General features: G+C 37.4%; 1 protein-coding gene across 1 annotated transcript; it reads left to right on the forward strand.

Moving 5' to 3' along the window:
- Positions 1 to 1044: 1044 nt before the first annotated feature.
- LOC121305635 (M1-specific T cell receptor beta chain-like) lies at positions 1045 to 15417 on the forward strand. The gene is made up of 9 exons (XM_041237327.1): positions 1045 to 1514; positions 1870 to 2177; positions 7685 to 7727; positions 8078 to 8085; positions 8490 to 8589; positions 11598 to 11936; positions 12623 to 12640; positions 13870 to 13976; positions 14686 to 15417. Exons 1-9 carry the CDS (start codon positions 1469 to 1471, stop codon positions 14710 to 14712), a joined length of 996 nt encoding a protein of 331 aa, XP_041093261.1. The 5' UTR covers positions 1045 to 1468; the 3' UTR covers positions 14713 to 15417.
- Positions 15418 to 16334: the final 917 nt, after the last annotated feature.

The following is a 16334-nucleotide window of genomic DNA, read 5'->3' on the forward strand; positions in this document are numbered from 1 at the left end:
ATTTTTATGTATTTCTTTCATTAATCTATGAGGCTGGCAGTGTATTGGCGAAGTGCATGTTTGGATATTTTGCTTAAAATAACGAATGGTACCTTTTATTTCTGGTTTTCTGATTTAATTATTGCTTAGTGGTGAAAGTCTAATGTATAAAGTGCTTTTCTGTGAATGTATGTATTTTTTTCACAGACACATTTATTTCCCCCTGCTGTGTTAGACATTGTTACTTTGTGTGAGAAACAACGACTGTATTTCTTTCTTTCCCCAGACGCAGAGTCTCAGTCAGCCCTGAAAGTCACCCAGTGGCCCCCAGTTGCTGTAGTGAGCCTGCGCCAGTCTGTAGAGATTAACTGCAACCAGAGTGCTTCTAATACCTACATGTACTGGTATCGACAGCAAAACTCCAGTGAGCTTCAACTGGTCTTTTACTCTCCATACGGCAGCGATCCAGAAAAGGGTGAAAACATCCCCGATAGATTTACTGTCACCAGGACACAGGTGGAGAGAACAGCTCTAAATATAAAGAATGCTGAGGCTGAAGACACTGGAGTGTATTACTGTGCAGCTAGTGCCACAGTACACAAACCTACCAGTCTTCCTGTCTGAAAACTGAACAAGGGGGTCAGACAAGAGACAGAAACACAAATGCAGCAACACACAATCGTATTCAATATTGTGACTGTGTAAAAAACGATTCCGTCATTTAACCCCATGACTAACCTTAACTCCACACTTCTTTTCATTGTTAATATCCTGACAACGTTTTACACTTTTAACTTTGAAAGCTATTTTCAAAATGTCCGCTCTAGTGCACTGATAGTGTCAGGATTATTGCCCGCATTGTCAAACGGGCAACACGGCAATGAGGTACGGAAATGCCAGAACCTTGTTACGTTTTTTCATTTTTTTTTTTAGCGCTCTTCCTGCAGTGATTTAGAGGACAGCTCTCAAACCCCAGTGCACTAGAGCAGACATTTTGAACAGTGTTTTAAACAGATTTTAAAGTTTTAAGTGACAAAAGTTGTCAGGATGTTAGCAATGAAAATCAAAATGACATGTATATTATTTAAAGAGTGGGGATGTATAATGCTATATATTCCAAAACCCCACTACTTGGTCTTTAATCTGGTCATATCCATTGCTAATATAACTGCAATTTTCTCTTTCATTTCCCCCCAAAAAAATTGAAACATTGTAATTCGTAAACACCTTGCGTGTGAAAAGGAATTCAAATTAAAAATCGAATCAAATTTCTTACCAGTTTTAAAAAAAAATGAAATACTGTACACTCCCAACCGTGACATGAACTTACAAGCACTTTGTATGTAAAAAACTTAGCCATGTATTGAAAGCAGGGCTTTTTGGAAACGCCTGAACTACAGGAAATGATGACATCAGAGTTGTGTGGTTCAGATCTGTAACAGAATGCCTCTAGTGTTCATCGCTTCACAGAGTCAGAGCCGGCTTCAACATGCACCACGTCTTTCTTCCATTCGGGGTTATTGCATTTCTGCACTGTAAGTTTGTTTTAAAAACCACTAAATATTAGATTATCTTTCTTTATGCAACAAGTGTGCTGCTAAACTCTGAGAATCACTTCAGTTTTGGTATTTTTATGTATTTCTTTCCTTAAACTATGAGGCTGGCAGTGTATTGGCGAAGTGCATGTTTGGATATTTTGCTTAAAATAACGAATGGGACCTTTTATTTCTGGTTTTCTGATTTAATTATTGCTCAGTGGTGAAAGTCTAATGTTTAAAGTGCTTTTCTGTGAATGTATGTATTTTTCACAGACACATTTATTTCCCCCTGCTGTGTTAGACATTGTTACTTTGTGTGAGAAACAACGACTGTATTTCTTTCTTTCCCCAGACGCAGAGTCTCAGTCAGCCCTGAAAGTCACCCAGTGGCCCCCAGTTGCTGTAGTGAGCCTGCGCCAGTCTGTAGAGATTAACTGCAACCAGAGTGCTTCTAATATCTACATGTACTGGTATCGACAGCAAAACTCCAGTGAGCTTCAACTGGTCTTTTACTCTCCATACGGCAGCGATCCAGAAAAGGGTGAAAACATCCCCGATAGATTTACTGTCACCAGGACACAGATGGATAGAATCTCTCTAAATATAAAGAATGCTGAGGCTGAAGACACTGGAGTGTATTACTGTGCAGCTAGTGCCACAGTACACAAACCTACCAGTCTTCCTGTCTGAAAACTGAACAAGTGGAATCATTAGGGCTATAAAGAATCTACTGTGCGTTTTCACAGTAAAGCCTACTTTATTACAGGAGGCAGGCGTAAAACAGTAAATACTGTATTGTAGGAGAGAGGTGAAAACAGTAAAGTCTACTTTATTGCTGGACCTGAGTTTACACAGCAACAATATAACATAATCCCAATTCATTTGGAATATCAGAAAATACTATTATAAATCCCTAAAACTTCTACAAAAAGTCCCAAAAGGAGATGAAAAAAATGAATGAGCAAATCTAAATGTGTTGCTCTCTCTAGCTCTCTGATCAATGACAATCTCACGGGCTGAGTGAGCAGGGCAAGCACAGGGTCAGTGTCCTGTCTAATTGATCCCTTAAGCACAGGGTCAGTCCTCTCTAATCTCTCCCTAATCTATAGTGATCATTACAGCGCTGTGCAGGGAGCTCAACACTGCACTTCAATGATGCTGATAATCATTTGGTTGCTAGTTTAACAGAGCGATTGATATTGAAAGTGAATGAGGTATTCTGTGATCCTCTCTTCCTTCCCTCCCCTGCGGACACACTGTGTGTGTGTGGTGATTGTGGTTTTGATTTTGAACCACTGAGTGTTTTAATAATAATAAAACAAATGTGTTGTGCTTTTACTAAACCTTTGTTTTACCAGACACATTCAGCACTTTTCAGCAATTAAACCACTATTGATTTTAAATATTATTATTATTATTATTATTATTATTATTTATTATTATTATTATTATTATTATTATTTAATTCTTAGCAGACACTTTTACCCAGGGCGACTTACAATTGTATACAAAAAAATACATATTAAGAATTACAGTACAATTAAGAGCAAGATACAAAATACAGTGACTGGAGAATATTAGTGTGTTTTTCTTGATGGCCTTGTTCCAATGTTTTTATCTGTCTTCTGAATTAAAAAGAACATTAATTATTTTTTATTTTGTTTTACATTTTGTTCAGTGCAGAATCATAGTCTGGCTTCATATTAAAAGTAAAACCTAAGCTCTACAAAGAGTGCAAAGAAGAGCGACCAGAATTATTCCGGGCTTAAAAGGCATGTCATATGCAGACAGGCTAAAATAATTGAATCTGTTCAGTCTTGAACAAAGAAGACTACGTGGCGACCTAATTCAAGCATTCAAAATTCTAAAAGGTATTGACAGTGTCGACCCAAGGGACTTTTTCAGCCTGAAAAAAGAAACAAGGACCAGAGATCACAAATGGAGATTAGATAAAGGGTGATTCAGAACAGAAAATAGGAGGCACTTTTTTACACAGAGAATTGTGAGGGTCTGGAATCAACTCCCCAGTAATGTTGTTGAAGCTGACACCCTGGGATCCTTCAAGAAGCTGCTTGATGAGATTCTGGGATCAATAAGCTACTAACAACCAAACGAGCAAGATGGACCGAATGGCCTCCTCTCGTTTGTAAACTTTCTTATGTTCTTATGTTCTTGTAACAAAAAATTAAAGTATACTTTTAAAAAGGTCAGCAACAATTGCCTTAGATTTTATGGAAAACATTTCTGCGAACGAATGAATTATAGATAACATTCTGAATATGTTTTGGTGCCATTGTTCAAACAAAGACAAACTCACCAGGAGAAGTGATGTAGAACTTGATATTCTGCTTAAAATGAGTCAGCACAAGCTGAGGGCACTGGCAACCACGAGGCGTATTCTAAGTTTATTTATGAATTTACCTGATCAAAGGTTGCCCCCTGCAGGATATCCTGGGAAAATAATATGTTTGTTTTATTTTTAGCAGAAGATACAATAGCCTTCTTGTTGTGGTTAGTATTATTGTGAGAATTGAACATGGTTAGATTGGAAGATGGAGGTCAGGGCTCACAGAAATTAAAGTGTAGAAGCATTTGCTATTGGTCAGCTTATAGTCTTGCCCCTATTCAAATGTGCCCCACCCACCCCTCAATTATGATTATTCTATTATTAATCATCCCTTGTAAGGGGAGCTTGTATGACTTTGCAAACTCATTGGTGCCACAGCTGCTACTGTTAATATCTCATGAACAATATAAGATGCATTTCATTAAGTTTAAAATTGAACAGTACCCTTCACTGTAACCTAAGATGGCCACCATATTGGGGTCATTAATATATATATAATAATTTGCCTAATCGGAGCTTTTTAATTATTTTAAACAGGTGGAGATTTAAATTTAGGTATAAAATTGTATAAAGAACGTTAATTCTCCAACTTTTTATAAACGACACTATTTAAAAAGTCAAATCAAGCTAATTATTAGTTCAATTAAGGGTTCAATTAAGTAATTAAGAGCTTGGTTGGAACAAAAAGCAGCAGGGCTGTGTTCCCCCAGGACTGGGATTGAGAACCCCTGCCCTAGGTCAAGCTCGATCGCAGGAGTCACACAAGAAAATGGGAAGAGCTGCATGGTGAAAGTGCCCTTTGACCTCCTGCTGTAGTCTTTGATTTTCCACTTTAGTTCTATTGCCAGTGTCGCTGCATGGCTCTCTGTCCATATAAACATTATAGACCACATACTTTAATATTGGGTTTTTGTCATTTGTACACAGTTGTATTGTACGATTCTCCCAATCAAGTTCCATTGCATATGGTGTCCAGCAGGGATGAACCTTTACTGCCACCTCATTAACCTCTGAACATATTAATGATACCGATCTTCTCTCCTTATCCTTTAGATCAGTGCTTCTCACCCCTGATCCTCAGGACCCCTGTGTCGTCTTCATTTGGGTTTTGTTCCAGCTGAGCTCTCCGTTACTTAACTAAACCCTTAACTGAACTAACAATTTGCTTTTCAATTGGTTTCAGCTCGTAAGCAGTTAGAGATTTCTAGTTAACTGTAAAAACGTATATAAGTAACTTCAGCTGAAAACAATTAAAAGGGTTTAGTTAAGCACTTGAGAGCTCGGTTGGAATGAAAGCTAGAAGAGAACCCCTGTTTAGAATATGCTGCTGGGGATGCCTCGTATTTGTGCACAACAATAGCTTGTTGAAGTCTTTTAAATACACCTGCCTTGCAGGTAGATTCACTTTATTAATTGATTTGAGATTGGACAACCAATCAGGATCAAGTGACCTTGATAAGCAGGGGATCAATCAAACCCCAGCCAGATAAGAACACTCCATTTCTAACTATTTACAATACAAGCTGCCAAAACACCACCAAAATACACTCTTTACTAATATTGCACTTTGTTTCAGAGAGTCGCTGCAAGAGCGTAAACTTCTATAATTAGGTGTTACAAGGATATATGAGTGCAATATTGAAAAAAAAAAAGCTTTTATGAGCAAATAACCTCCTTTATCCACCACAGAAAATCAACCCCCACATTCATGTCTTTCAACCTCTGCGGTGACTGTAAACATAATGCATAAACAGAAAACGACTTTCATAACCTTTTCTCATTCATCAGACCGTAGCATTGTGTCTCTTTCCAGGAGGGTGAGCCTGGCTGCCGCTTTCTCAATGAGTGCTCTGCTATAAGGAGGGTTGCTACTTATGGGTCAGTGCTGTGTCATTTCCTCCCAGTGGGTGGGTATTACCTGCACAGACGCCCTTCCTGTAGAGAGTGGCCTCTGTAGAAATACAAACCGTCTGCACTGACAGCCCTCAGAGCTTAGAGTCAGACAGCACAGGAAGTTGCCGCTGTGAGCAGCTTGGTTTTTGTATGACAGTCTAACGCTGTGGGGACAGGGGGGGCACGGTGATACATTCCCATTGACTAGCTGTACAAAAACCGCAGCGTGAAGCAGGCAGCCTGCACTGCTGAACAACGCTGGCGCTGTGCCTGCCTGTGGAGAACAAGATGGGCATCACTGGCACTGTGCCTCCCTCTGGAGAACACGCTAGGGAGCACTTTCACAAATTACTAGGTGGAATTATACTCTTTCTTATGAAATATAAAAACATTGATGGTTACATTCATGAAGAAGACATTGATCTGAAATGTAAGTATTTATTAAGCAATTGTCAAGATGATCGGCTTCCAATTTAAACCAATATTAAAAAGTTGTTTTTTTTTTTATGTAAGGATAACACATATGCACATTTTAATACAGTATATCCACTTTGCTGGAATTGTCCTCATTGATCTATTCTTGTTACTGGATATGATACTGTGATACTGGAAGTCAGGCATATTTTGGAAATGGGACTAAACTTACTGTTTTAGGTGAGTTCACTTTCCAATCATTATAAAAATATTCGCTGTTTTAATATAGTATACTGTGGCAAAGTGGTTGGTAGGGGGAATGGGTGTAGCAGTGAGGTGGTGCAGGAGTGACAGGCAGACAACGATACAGTGAAAAGTGCTTTTTTGCTTTTCCAGGTCTGGTGACCGACAAAGAAAACAATCCCCGACAATACACAACGATGTGCAAAGCTCGGGGATAACAGAAACAGGGCACAGTCCCGAACAAAGACAAACAGACGGTCACCAGTCCTGGGTGAGTGCGTCGTGAGGGTGGGTGGCGAGAACACAGATACGGTGGTGTGCAGGGGTTCTCAGGACAGTGCTGACCCTTTGCAACAGCTCCGGACTAGTGCTTTAACTACAGTGAAACAAACACAGACAGTTAATAACAAACACAACACGAATCAAAACACTGCGAGTTCCACTCTCGCTCCTTCTTTCTCCAAGCGTTTTACCCAAACGAAGGAAAAGATCAGCGTTACCCTGGCCCCTATATGTAATCCCGCATGACATCTAGGTAAACGGTTGCAGCTGCCTTATTACTTGCAGCTGCCCCTCGTTTACCTTTCAGGTCAATACAGTCTTACAACAGAGTCTCACTTCCTTCCAGGCTGACCCACTTCCCGGTCCCGGAAACGAACTGTCAGGCCAGTCGTTCCAGATACTTCTCCTCTCATTCTTTAGCACCCTCACAGGTCGGGAGGGAGATTTATCACCAGAACTCATTGCATTTCTGTCACATATACGTACAAATATGTGCTGAGATAAATGTATTATTATTGACCAGGTGTATGTAGTTTGTCAGTGTGCTACTTCCAAATATTCTACTGTAGAATGAGAAGGCATCTGTATAACTGTACTGGGTAACACTTTATATTAAGGTGCTGCTTATTAATGTGTTATAAATGTTTTATAAATGTATAATATATTATAATTTGCAGTACAGAAATGAAATGAAAGTTGCTTTTGTGTTATTTTTCTGACATGTGCCTCCATGGTGAGTCTGTAGTAACCAGGTTTGGTTTAGGTAGAGATGATGTGTTTATAAGACTACTCTTTTATGCTGTGCTCATCCAGTCCAGCTATCTTTGGAGATGGCACCAAACTCACAGTTTTAGGTAAAAATGCTTGCCCAAAAGCTCCTATCCCTTATAAAGGTGTACTGTGGTAAAATTGTTAACATTTTGATAGTTTACCTTTTATTTGGTGGTCAAAGGCAGTTTTTACCCATCTCTTAAACAATGTGAATCAGCAACCAGCTAACTTTGGAGAAGGAACCAAACTCACAGTTCTAGGTAAGACAAAGGACAGCTGATCTTTCCAATACAGGATTAAATTCTGGCTGGCAAATGTATTTGGCAGGTCTGCAATACATTTAGTCTGTTGATTTTTACTGAAAGCCTGTAATAGAATAACTTGATAAGATCTAGCTTATTTTCAAGCGTATTTTGATAAAGGACTTTAGCACTGTGCTTCTAAACTCCAAGCTTATTTTGGCGATGGAACAAAGCTAACAGTTATTGGTAAGTTATGTGTCTTTAAATACAAAAATATATACAGTATATATTAGGAACTAAAGCAAGCGATTGCCTGGTGTTGTACGTCTTACAAGGCAAGTTATTTGAACTTGCTGTTTGATCTGTAGTTAAGGAGGTCTGTTGAAGACCTTTCATGCTTATAAGACAGAGCCTTCTCTCAGTGCTCAAACTATAACCCAGCTACCTTTGGGGAAGGCACCAAACTGACAGTTCTAGGTAAGAACACAATATGTATCCATGCCCTGGATAAAATCTGAAATTAAATCACGAGACAAACCGACCTATAGCTAGGGAAATCCAATGGTTTCCATTATTACAAGAAAGAGTTTGATTTCACTGTGCTAGCAGTTGTAACGTAAGAACAGATACTACTTTGAAAAAACAAAGTCAGTACAGACTGCTGTTGGGTGTTAGTGGAATGTTCTGTTGATGTGGGAGTCCTATAGTAATGTCCCTGTTGGTTAAACTATGTTGTTGAATCCTCAGTATGTAGATCAGGGCACATTCCAGTTACTGTAGATGAAGTGCACCTGCAGTTGGTGGTTTTGCTATAGCTCGGAGAAGGTGTGTAGTAACAGTGAACAGTACTTCGGGGATGGCACCAGACTAACTGTTTTAGGTAAGAGACGACCTTGAACATCAATGATATGAGGGCAAGTATCTTTTATTATGTATATGTTTTTTTTTATTATTATATGCAGCGCTGTTCTTTGACGAAGGTGCTAATAATAGATAGAGTTGTAAAAAGTTGATTTATTTGTTTATTTATTTTTTAAACAGAGGGCTCTCATATTAACATGCCAATATGTGCTGTACCAATGCACTATTTGGACAGGTTCAGGGATACCCAGATATTTAGTGAACACGTTGTCTGACTGGGGTACAAGTGGAGCAATACGTCTCTGGTTTTCTCATGCTCTCTGATCATTGCGCTCTTACACTTTGTTCTTTGGTGACAGGACCAAACTGACAGTTTTAGGTAAGAAACCAGCATCACACTCTTCAAACATACCTAATAGACATGTATATTTTGCAGCTGTTAGTTTTGTTAAAGTCGTACAGCATTGTGTTCTGGAAATTCGCCCCAGTACTTTGGCAAAGGAACAAAGCTGACACGTAGATAGAGTCTGTATTGGGCTTTGAAAACTGCAGGTGTTGGTTTTGTTAAAGTCTTTCAGTGCTGTGTTCATACACTTCACCCTTGGAGTTTGGCACAGGAACTAAACTAACTGTATTAGGTAAGAAGGGAATACTCTCAAATGAACTCTATACTGCTTTACTGAACCTAATAAATGAAGCTCGCTGTCAGTACAACCAGAATTGCTGAAAGACTGTATACTTACTGTATAACACTGTATAGCCCTCTTCTCTAGAACTGTAGTGGTAGTCTTAATACAGTAGATACTTGCTGTGATTCAGGCCATGTACTGTACTTTGGAGAAGGTACCGAACTGACTATTCTAGGTAACATTTTTGACGTGGTTATGTGGTTATATATTTTAGGGTTAGAACTTTTCTGTAAATTGTAGACCAAAATACAACATATTCCTATGTTGGTTGTGTTGTCCCACTGGGGGAAAAAAGATATCTTAGATATCTATATACTCACCATTGTCAACAATGAAAACAAAATGCAGAAAAAAACTTTTAAACAAGCAGAACTCTGCTATTGCTAAAGCAGATATATTGGGATTTATTGTAGTAGTGGCGGAAAATTTTAAAGGCACCATTGTGTCTTTGTCCTCCACATCCATTTACCTACCTAAGGGTTTAAGTTAGGAAGCCGCTAACGAACTCATAAATGTCTCGAAAGGTAGTTTTTTCCCAGTCGCTCAGCACAGTGCTCAGTAGATGTGCAGTACTTTGGTGGAGGCACCAAACTCACAGTTCTGGGTGAGTAGAAAGAAAATTCTGGAGATCAAACAGGTTCCAAAAGTGTTCTGAATTACTGAATATTTTAATATCCACTGTTCTACATATTAGTTATATTAGATTGTGCAAAAATACACTTTCAAGTATATCTAGCATCACATAAAATTCCGTGGTCTTGATTAATATATTTTTTGTAACCAGGTCTCATTCATTCAAATCCAAATTGTATCAAATGACATTGCTTTGTTAAACAGATTCAGAGCTTGATCTAAAGAAAATTATTTCTTTAATATCTGCTGTTGAATACAGGTTTGCACTTACTTCACTCATGAGGATAGCGTTATTTGTAGAATAACTACAGTAAGATAACGGTCATGGTGTATTCTCTAGAAATACCACACATAACCCTATTGTCACGAGCACCACTGCTTTCTGGTAGGAATTCAGAAATAAAGAGAAGGAGAAGTGATACCTTTTATTGGACTAACTAAATAATAATTATTCACACGCTTTCAAGACTTTTGAGGTCTTGAAAGCTTGTGAATAATTACACTGTGTAACACAATTTGTGTTCCTGGGTAGTAAGTGTTATTTCCTAATTGCTTATGCCTCAAAAGTATAGAAAATGGCTATTATTCCCCACAAACTTTGCTTTTGTGACCAGGGCAGTGATATTTCAAAATATCACTATTTCCAATGGGAAAACGGGCAAATGTGTCTTTTCGTTCACATAAAGTCAGAAAAAAACAACATATGAATCCAAATTAACATGTATTTATACTAAAGTAGTACAAAAATGACTACAAAAGATTTAGAAGTGAGTAGTTTTTCGAGATTTACGATTATACTGTAAATACACTTTTACACTTCTAACAAGATCTAAATCATCAGTAAAAACATAATTTTTGTATCATATTTATGTACAATACATGTTATAATATATATATATATATATATATATATATATATATATATAATATATATATATATATATATATATATATTTTCTACCAAATTTAAAAATGTATGTTTTTTCCAAAAGGGCAAAAAGGCCATTTGTTTTTGATTTTTCATTGTTTATTACAAAAAAAGGTGAAAATCATTGCAAATATTCTACGAAAGAGGTTCTATGAAAGCTCAGAGATTAACTGCAGAACTGCAATGAAATCAACTACACGGCTACTGTGTGAGTTTATTAACCCATTATCTCTCATCTCAGCCCATTAAATAGAACATGCATATTGTTATTAAACAGTTTTCTGTTGGCGTTGACTTGAAACCATTGGCCAAATGTATATACAATGCATTTATTATTAATATAATCCCACCCAAGTCATGTAAAATATTGGCTTTTCTTAGTATAGTATAGTATAGTAAATTTCTGCAAAAGTTTCCTAATAGTTGACAGTATGCCATTGATATAACAGGATCACTGCTACTTCTTAATATGTCAATAATACAACAGATCATCGCTGCTCCTTTCTGCGCTGCTCCTTTCTCGAATTGTTCTTGGTAGCTTGGGCAGACATTGTAACAATAATCTGAAATCCAGAATATATATATATATATATATATATATATATATATATATATATATATATATATATATATATATATATATATTAATATTAATCCAGCTTCCTTGTTAATGCATTTTAAACAAAACTAATCCCTAAATGGATACTACCTTAGGCAAACACTTTGGGTAGTACCTTTACCAGTGTATCCAATTCTACTCTCATTTCTCTTTATCAGAACATAATATTTCTGAACCTAATCTTCACATCCTCGAGCCGTCGAAGGAAGAGACTGTGAAGAAGAAGAGGGTGACCCTGGTGTGTCTGGCCACTGGTTTCTACCCGGACCACATTCATATCACCTGGAAGATCAATGGCAAGGACAGAGAGAACAGGGTTAAAACAGACGATCATGCAACCAAGGACAAAAGCAAGAACACATACAGCATCAGCAGCCGACTAAGACTGACTCCGAGAGAATGGTTTAACCCTGAGAACAGCTTCGCCTGCATTGCAAAGTTCTACAAAGAAACTGATAAAGCAATATCTATTGTAGAATATATCAGAGCTAAAGATGGTAAGTGTACAAAAACTACAATTAAATTAATAACAAAACTTAATCCTTTCATTATTTTTTGTGATTACACATATGCACATTGACTTGCCTACAGTACTGATCATCCATACACCTATTCCTTCATGTGCTGATAAGCATCTCAGCTGGTTTACATACAAAAGCCCTGTAGACCTGAGGCTCAGCGTGAGACTCCATTATTTTGACGTCTCAGTTTTAAGGAGTGCATTAATGGGCCCAATAAAACACTCTGGCCTGTGATTTTTCTTATATTCTTATTAAAGAAGATACCTTTCATTGTGTTTCGTTTGGCATCTATAATTGGATAATTACACACACTTCAAAGAGGTACAGTGTTACCGGTGTCGGAACCCATATAAAAGTGTACCATAGTAAAGTGTAACAAAGCAAAGTGAAACCATGTTAAAGCATTTGAATAAACATGGTAAACCAGGGGAAACTATGGCAAATGCATAGAATAACCATGGGAAAAAGATAGGAAAACTGCAAAAATACCATGGTACCTTTTTATATGGGACTGCATGTATTTGCAAGTGTTAAAACATGATAGTCTTCTTGTTTTCTGAATTGTATGCCTAATAATCATTTATTTGGAGTGCAGGTTTCATGTCATATTGGAAATGAGATTTTAAACACACTTGTAACTTGTATTTTCTGCTTAATTACAGGCTGCGGCACGACTCAAGGTAAACATTTTGTTTTTCAGCACATTAGAGTCAGTTAACCCTCCTATGTGTTGCCATTTCACTGGAATCACACTGACTCGAAACATAATACTGTTTACATCAGCCTAATGAAATACTAAACTTGGCAGAATTCAAATGTTCTGTATGTCTGCCCTAAAAATCCTGGTGAAGAAAATATAACATATTAAGTTGGAACCTCAGTCAAAAACCCAGAGCAACACATGCCGTCATTTGATATATAAAAAATAAATAAAAAATAAAAAATATTGCATGGCAAGTTCACAGTGAAAAATCTTTTGTTAAGTTCTGGGCTGGACTTTGTATGCACCCTCATTATTTCAAACTAATGACTACATACAGGTAGAAGTAACTGGCTTTAGAAAATGCATTTATTAAGTAAACACAGTAACTCATTTATACATCACAATAAAAAATGATGTCGCATTTTCATAAACGCTAGAAATGTATACAGTAGTCTAGAACAGGGTTTCACAATCTTGGTCCTGGGGACCCACTGTGTCTTCTGGTTTTCATTGAGTTCTCAATTACTTTATTCAACCCTTAATTTAACTACTAATTAGCTTAATTGGACTTTTAAATTGTTTTCAGCTTTTAAACAATTGGAGATTTCACATTAACTATATCATTTTATAAGTAACTTGAAAGAGGCATTATTTTAGGAGGTGAGAACAGTTAAAAAGGTCTAATTAAGTACATTGTTAGTTAAATTAAGGGTTTAATTAAGTAATTGTGAACTCAGTTGGAATGAAAACCATCAGACACAGGGGGGTCCCCCAGGACCAGGATTGGGAAACCCTGATCTGGAATACAGTTGTTAATGTAAAACAAAAATGCATTGAACTAAATGCAATAAACAAGGTTTATTTAAAGATCAGATACCTAGGATTCCATAACTCACTGTTACTTAGGTAGCTGACTTGGACAAGAAGCTGCTCTGGAAATGTCTCTGTCCCAGCTGATGAACCAGTAGGGTCTTAAATATGTAAAATGAGAGCTTAAGGGGTGCTTTCCGATGCTTTTAAAGCCACTGTGTACCTCTTACTAGCTTAATTACCATTATTACCTAGCAAGAAAGAAAGAAGTCAGTGATTGTAATCTTTTTGATGTCCTAATGTGTAATCTTTGTACCTTCAACCTAGTGGATACCCGTTTATACCGATTACCTGGCACACCCCTAAAAAACATTTATTTTGTTATCTTTTTTTCAGACTCCTATCAGAAGAGTTCAGCGGCTGCAAAGTTTTCATACACACTGTTCATTGGCAAAAGTGTCCTGTATGGGCTGCTGTTGGCAGTTCTTGTGTGGAAATTTAGGGTAAGCATGACTGACATCAGATTTCAAATGATAAACAGACTTCTTGTATACAATAAGAAAAGTAAATAATTATTTCTTAAAATAAATGTCATGCAGTTTCCAGTAAATCTTACCTAATATATATTGCCATCATGTCCTAGGTCTCAGATTTTCCTAAATGGAAAATAAGGTGAATTAGGGTTTGTTTGTTTTTTTAACTGTTGGTAAAGAATATGTATTGCAGATACACTTCTGGTCAACTTGTAAGGTCGTCTGCTGGAAGTTGACCTTGAAAACATAAGAAAAGCAGTGCTTGGTACTCAAACATGAGCCAATGCGGCTAGCTTCTGGGAGCTTGAGGTCTTTTAAAGACAATGCATGGCAAACATTAAGAATGCTTATTTTTGCTGGAGAAATATATATTTTTAGAAGGAGTCTTTATCTAAAAAGAACGCTCTGATTTGTTTTTCCTACAAGAGTGCAAGAGCCAGTTTTAATATTTATTAGTTAATAAATACCATTAAAAACCAAATACACGTTTAACATAATGCGTGCGTCTATACATAGAAAAATGTGAGCTCTTCAAAATGATGTTAACCCCTACTGTATTATCTAAATGGAGTATGTTCGACTAGAGACAGTGAGGTGGAAAGGGCAACCGTAAACCATAAAGAACCAGAAGTAGCTTAACCACAAAGCTAACAATATCTCATTCTTCATTCTGCTGCAGCCATCGCCGAGTAAGCGCGTCAGCTAGAAGACGAGGAGAAGGATGCACTGGAACCAGCAAACAGGAAGAGCCAATGCGCTAAAACAGCATTCTGCTTTGCACTGTTTCTAGCAGTGATGTTGTTCTTTATAACTAAAGTGCTCGTTTTAAGCGACGAGACTCAATAAGGCTCACAGCTGGCTTGCTGGAAACATATTTCTGCAGCTGTTCTGTACAATTGTTTTCCAGAGGTTTTTTGCATTTTCAAGGCAACACATTTTACAATCTTTTTAAACTTGTTTTGGCTTCAAGATTTCTTCTCACTTTTCTAGACACAGTGCAGATGATACAAGCTGTATTTGTAATGTGCTGCACTCAAACCTCGCTTGTAAGACTTGGATTGTCAGGAGTTGATTTCCATCTATATTTGTATCACTGAACAGAGGAATTCAAATATTCCAGAATGTGCTGTTTAGCTTTTCAGCTTCTGCCAATTAAAAGTGCTGGAATTAGTCGTTCATCTAATGAATTAAATCTTAAATACATATTGTAACCCTTAATATAAAATGTATTTGGGCAGAAATAGTGCTGCAGAGTACATGAGTTTTATTGAGATACTACTTTTGTCTTTGTCCATCCTTGGAATTATACAATGCCTGCTTGCATAATAAAATGGGTTAATGTATTCAGTCTTGAACAAAGAAGACTACGTGGCGACCTAATTCAAGCATTCAAAATTCTAAAAGGTATTGACAGTGTCGACGCAAGGGACTTTTTCAGCCTGAAAAAAGAAACAAGGACCAGGGGTCACAAATGGAGTTTAGAAAAAGGGGCATTCAGAACAGAAAATAGGAGACACTTTTTTACACAGAGAATTGTGAGGGTCTGGATTCAACTCCCCAGTAATGTTGTTGAAGCTGACACCCTGGGATCCTTCAAGAAGCTGCTTGATGAGATTTTGGGATCAATAAGCTACTAACAACCAAACGAGCGAGATGGGCCGAATGGCCTCCTCTCGTTTGTAAACTTTCTTATGTTCTTATGTTCTTATGTTCATGTTGTTTTTGTCTATAATAGCTATTTCTGTTTGTATAAAAGTACACATGAAAGAACGGATGAGTTTTAGTCAACATAGGAAAACAGGAAAACAACCCTTACTCGCATGGCAGCCTGGCACCAGTTGTCACCTGCAATGACCGATAAATGACCCCAAAGGTGACCCACATTGTAAAAACAAAATCTCTATGTAATATCCAAATGAATTCCCTGCTCTGAACTGGCCTTCCAGGCTGGCCACAGCCTTTATACACACCTGTATAGTTCACCAAATTGAATGATTTATTAGGATAGCGCCGTGGTTCAGGCTGTTACAGGAAGGAGACTCAGAGACAGAATGCTGCAGCGAAATTGCACATTTATTAATAACCAAAACAAAGAAACAAGGCACGGGGGGCTACTATAAAAGAGCCAAACAAAACAACCCTTTCTCCGGAAATAAATGCTGCTGATTGTCCAAGCAAAACACAGTCCCTTTCAAAATAAATGCTGCTGATTGTCCAAGCAAAACACAGTCCCTTTCAAAATAAATGCTGCTGACTGTCCAAGCAAAACACAGTCCCTTTCAAAATAAATGCTGCTGACTGTCCAAGCAAAACACAGTCCCTTTCAAA

Source organism: Polyodon spathula, chromosome 44 (genome assembly GCF_017654505.1).
Source record: "Polyodon spathula isolate WHYD16114869_AA chromosome 44, ASM1765450v1, whole genome shotgun sequence".
NCBI classification, from domain to species: domain Eukaryota; kingdom Metazoa; phylum Chordata; class Actinopteri; order Acipenseriformes; family Polyodontidae; genus Polyodon; species Polyodon spathula.

Coding starts and splice junctions, on each gene's coding strand:
- LOC121305635 (XM_041237327.1), top strand. CDS start 1,469: ATGCACCACGTCTTTCTTCCATTCGGGGTTATTGCATTTCTGCACT. Junction 1,515..1,869: donor GGTTATTGCATTTCTGCACT/GTAAGTTTGTTT, acceptor TTCTTTCCCCAG/ACGCAGAGTCTCAGTCAGCC. Junction 2,178..7,684: donor ACTGTGCAGCTAGTGCCACA/GTACACAAACCT, acceptor AATGTGAATCAG/CAACCAGCTAACTTTGGAGA.